The 4,807-nt window shown below is 35.2% G+C and overlaps 1 protein-coding gene across 1 annotated transcript; it reads left to right on the top strand.

Annotated features, from left to right (window-relative positions):
* The first annotated feature begins 490 nt into the window (after nt 1-490).
* pasi1 (pasiflora 1) lies at nt 491-2,134 on the top strand. Its single transcript, XM_066301285.1, has 4 exons — nt 491-878; nt 1,084-1,271; nt 1,526-1,576; nt 1,668-2,134. The coding sequence occupies exons 1-4, from the start codon at nt 692-694 to the stop codon at nt 1,749-1,751; spliced, it is 510 nt and encodes a 169-aa protein (XP_066157382.1). The 5' UTR covers nt 491-691; the 3' UTR covers nt 1,752-2,134.
* The last annotated feature ends 2,673 nt before the right edge of the window (nt 2,135-4,807 follow it).

Raw genomic sequence — 4,807 nt, 5'->3', positions numbered from 1 at the left:
ATTTGACATATTAATTGACGTTAGTTGGGTCATTGACAAGTTTGACATGGTTACAGCCACTATTAATCTGGAAATCTGGCAACGTCTCCTTATACGTAAAGGTCACTTTTTAAACTTGGTGTTTTTTAGATTTCATTAGATTTCAACTTTACGCACAGAATACCAAATTTACGAAATAAAAATAACAAAAATATTGAAAAATATTAAAAAATTATATAGTAAAAGTACGTAACACGTATTTAAATGCAATGTTGCTCCATGGTATACAAACTCTTTTAGTGAAATTGAATTATAAATTATTCAGTCATAACAAAGAAATTATCTGGCTGTTAATATTTACTATCCTACAGTTTCCATTCTATTAAAAGAATCGTAAATAAGAAACAACAACATTATTATAATTCCGGGTCATGGAAGTTAACACAATGCGTGCGGTGTTGTCAACGCAAATGTTGTGGCAAATCGGAATTTTGTTCTATTTACCTAAACACCGCATTCATAACCTCAAATTATTGTATATTGTTTTCTTCGTTAATTGCTCATTAATATGGTAAAACAGTCTTTATTTTAGATCTCATTCGCGTTTCTCATAGTTTAAGCCCTGGGGCGTGGCCCCCGATAGAAAGGCTGAATTGTCGCCTAAATTTACTCATTAAATTCTTAAGACTGTTTTATTGCTAAGAACATCACAATGGTGCATTTAGAAGCGTGCTGGGCCCCTTGCATATGGATTGATAACTTAAAAACTGGGTGTAAAGCTATAAGCTTCTATACAGTAGCTCTGAGTGTGGTGTTAATCACTTTTGTGATATTTAACATGACCGGGGGCGATTCCACACAGTTGTATAATCCGTTGTTTGAAGCCGATATAAGATATTGTACGTGTAAATTTAAAGTATTTTGAAGTTTCATTATTGAACCTGGGTTTTCAAGAAAGTAACGTTTCATTTAACCTGCACGAGACCACAGTCAGGCAGTTGGATTTTTCAAAATAGTCATTAAAAATTACCACATATTTATAAATCTACAAATTTTTTTTGAAAGTACTAATATGACTACAACTATAATATAATCTTTTTTCAGCAATGCAAGTAGTGGGGGGTTTTATGTTGTTCTATTTTTTCTCCCTTATTGTTTCGGCAATTCTACTGGTATATGGGCTACACATCATGATCAGAGGTCTCATGTTGCCTTGGATGATACTATTTGGAACAGGCATTTTGTTCCAATTAGTATTTGGACTGTGGCTTCTCGGAGGCTATTATATTTATGTAAGTATTAATCATTATTGGCAATTTTGGTTGCCCCCGAAAATGTCATCAAACCCATGTTACATGGCTTTAATAAATAAAAATTCTTTGAAGGTTGTCATAATTGGATTATAAATGCTCTTAATTTAAGATAAAAATGACTGCAAAGAAATCATCTTTAGTATTATTTTTAGTGTATTGCTATAATCCACCCAATTTTTGACACCCTTCGAATTTCCAATAGTTCTCTGTTAAATTGAGTCTTTTTTTTTCAGATTGAATGTGTATTATACACTCTGATAATATGGTGCTGGATGTCATATAATGTAAGAAATCTATTTAATAATGTTAATAGTAAAATAATATGGTATTGCCACTTTTTAACTAAATATCACCATTGCAATTTTTAATTTTCAGATTTACTGCTGGCTCATAGTTAAGTCCCAATACACAATCTTTGAAGAACTTCAATCTCCCAATATTGAACTCTTATGGCCTTAGTTAATTAAGCAGTCTTTTACCTTATATTTACTCAACTACCTTTTATGTATTATTAAGTTTTGAGCCGTCCAGTTTTGAATCCAGAATTTTAGACTGACTTTTTTACGTTTTTATAGGTTTATTTGTAGTTCATTGTGACGTAAATATGAAATAAAATTTCATAATAATTTATATGTTTGTGCCTTAAAAATGTTGCAGCGGCAAATTGTGCTTTTCAGGTTGAAAAATTGTTTGGCCTCAATTTAGATCAATTTAGGTCGATTAGAATTATAATTTTACGATGTGGATTTGAAACTGCAACTTGTATCATTTGTAATAAGGATAAAACATTGTATAATATGCATGATATTTTTACGCGGAATGTAATTAAATTTTTAACTCTGCAGTATTGTTTCTGTTCAATACCAACCATTATGACTTTGGAAGGAAAGTTGTATTAATTATGAACCTGTTGACTCATCAAGGACTTATTAATGCGCATATTTCAAGCGTGGTTTGCATGACTAACTGATACGGTTTTTGGGCATCTGTAAAGTAATGTAGATAGCATATCTCAAATTGTTTCGCAGAAATCAATAAATTCCAATTTTTGAAATACGTTTTATTAAGGGAGACGCTCCGTTTTGTTGTTTCGGAAAAGAGCAAAAAGAAAATTTTCTTATTTGCTGGCAGAATGATTTTCGCAATTTTGGAATCGCCCTATAAAGGACTTTTTAGAGAATCCAGCCACAGCATATTGATTTATTTTTCTTAGTTTTAACCTTCCGAAAATATAATTTCCTTTTTATCCTAAAACTCTTTGGAACCGTATAAAGAATGATTCAGAATTGGAGTGACAAAAAAATTTAGGGCAGATTCCTGACAATATGGTGAGACAAAATAATAATAGTTCATGTGGGCAGAGGCTGGTTCTTAGAAATTGCAGCTAGTTTTATTAGCATGATGAGTGTTTTTCAGATAACTTGTTCACCTCGATACACAATCCTCCAACCAGTAAGGATAGAAAACTGACACAAATTCAAGAAAATACTTACAAAACTCGAAATTTTAAGCAAATCAAATACTTATTGTGGTATTTTCGTCTTACAGGGCATTCAAGCTTCACATTTTTGAATACTTGCCCTAGTTTACTTACTAATACTAGTTTCTATAGTTTTTGTGATAATTCGCTGAAATTTTGAGAAATATACCTTCGACTATGGCCCCCTATATGGCTTTACATACGATATTTGAAAATAGCGAGGATCATTTCCTGGTTGTTAACGCTAGCAAACCGGGAAGTAATTGAGTAGGCCACTTCAAAACCCCAACTCCATTGTCGGCAAACCTCGCCCTTACCCTTCTGCTCATGTGTTTGGCATCGTGATGCTCCATAAGGATTCATTTAATGGACATATTGTCGTCGGCATAAGGAAATATTACATTTTTCAAGACAACTTACTCCCTGAGCCCTCGATACGACGTATCGGACCTATACCGTAATGGCGGAGGCATGTTTTATAGTTTTCAGGGTACAGTTCAGGTTGTATTTAGAAATGTGGCGGTTTTTGTAACGTATCTTCTCTGTCCAGTAAAACCAGAAAGGACGATTTTTGATGCGTCTGACCAAAGAATATTGCCCAATCTAGACGGGGGCCAAGGGGCTCTCTCGCAAATTTCAGTCGGTTAGAGATCTGTTTCTCTGTTAATTTAGGAATTCTCCTTGGACTTGTCCCGTGTAAATTTGCTTCAGCCAATCATCTCCGTACTGCAGAAGCGCTCATGTTAACTCCAATTTGTCTTTTTATTTATTTAGATGTTAAAACATGAGACACTTTCGCCACCCCGTGTAATCGCCTGTCATCTATTAACGTGATTTTGCTATTTTTGCCACGCGTTTCCAGTTTTTCTGCACGTTTTATGGCGTTGCTGATCATTTTCGCGGAACATTTCAATACACTTTGAATAAATAATGGCTTTTCCCTTCGTTTCTAAGTGCCGAAACCCCGTTCGGCGTCACTGTCGTGCAATGAGCTTTCCTGCCCACAGTATTTCGACTAGAAATCGTCAATGCACGGTTCAACCTCATTAGTTCCGTTATATTTACCTTAAACGAAAACTCGAAAACGTTTGATCAATTATAGAGTGGAAGTGTGTAGTATTTGAATGCGCGCGACAGTCACCGCTGCCACTTTTTGCGCAGGTCAATAAGTGTGACATTCCCACGAACGGGGGAACCCCAAGAAGGTCTCCACGTAAGGTGGCTGTGGTGGTACCCGCTCGAGGCCCGACACCTATGATTCCCAAAAAGCACTACTGCTACAGCTGCTGTTACTTTGCACACCACTGTACATGTATCTGAAGGTGGATCAGTGAATAATCAATTTCTAGGTTTTCACGAAAAAAAAGCTCTTTCCATACTATTTTAAACCTATTGGAAATTTGTTTCCACCTGGTTTTCAACTCAGAAGTGATTTATACACCAAAGCGAAATCATGACCCTTCGTTCCTTAATAAAATATTGTCGACGAGGCAACATTTACAAGGCGAGGTATATTTGATTGGAGACACATCTATTCTAACAACCCAAAAAATCCTCATTCAATGAGAGAACATCACTTTCAACATGAATTTTCCATTAACGTGTGGTGTGAGAGTTTGGGGCCACTTTGGACGAATATGTAAAGTTCATTTGGATCAGCCGGCGCGGATATGGTGTTTACAGTAACAATTATTTTATGCCTAAAACAACTACAATCGCCCTCCAGTATCACTAACTTTAAGTTTAAATATTTGATGATTATCCATACGTAAACGAATCTTAACATGACCTTATTCAATTTCCACACTCGCAGGGCCTGAACATCCGGGCCTTTAAGCGGCATTTCTCCCATCTCTCCCTCGCCTTTGATGTATCACATTTAATATAAATGAAAAAAGGTAAAAAATGAAACAAAGAGGAAAATCCATTTGGAATATCAGAGTATCCAATCTCTTTTAATCTGTATCAAGTAATTCTCTGAGGTCCACTTTCAGAAAAATGAAGGCATTCCGAAATAAATGAAATGTTTTCCTTC

This window comes from Euwallacea fornicatus, chromosome 38, assembly GCF_040115645.1.
Source record: "Euwallacea fornicatus isolate EFF26 chromosome 38, ASM4011564v1, whole genome shotgun sequence".
NCBI classification, from domain to species: Eukaryota; Metazoa; Arthropoda; class Insecta; order Coleoptera; family Curculionidae; genus Euwallacea; species Euwallacea fornicatus.
Note: the sequence above shows the minus strand (reverse complement) of the source record. Positions and strands in the feature narration are given on the sequence as shown.

Bases quoted from the DNA above. Each gene is read 5' to 3' on its own strand.
- pasi1 (XM_066301285.1), top strand. From the start codon at position 692: ATGGTGCATTTAGAAGCGTGCTGGGCCCCTTGCATATGGATTGATAAC. The intron at 1,272-1,525 runs GTAAGTATTAAT...TTTTTTTTTCAG, and splicing joins TCGGAGGCTATTATATTTAT to ATTGAATGTGTATTATACAC. The intron at 1,577-1,667 runs GTAAGAAATCTA...TTTAATTTTCAG, and splicing joins GGTGCTGGATGTCATATAAT to ATTTACTGCTGGCTCATAGT.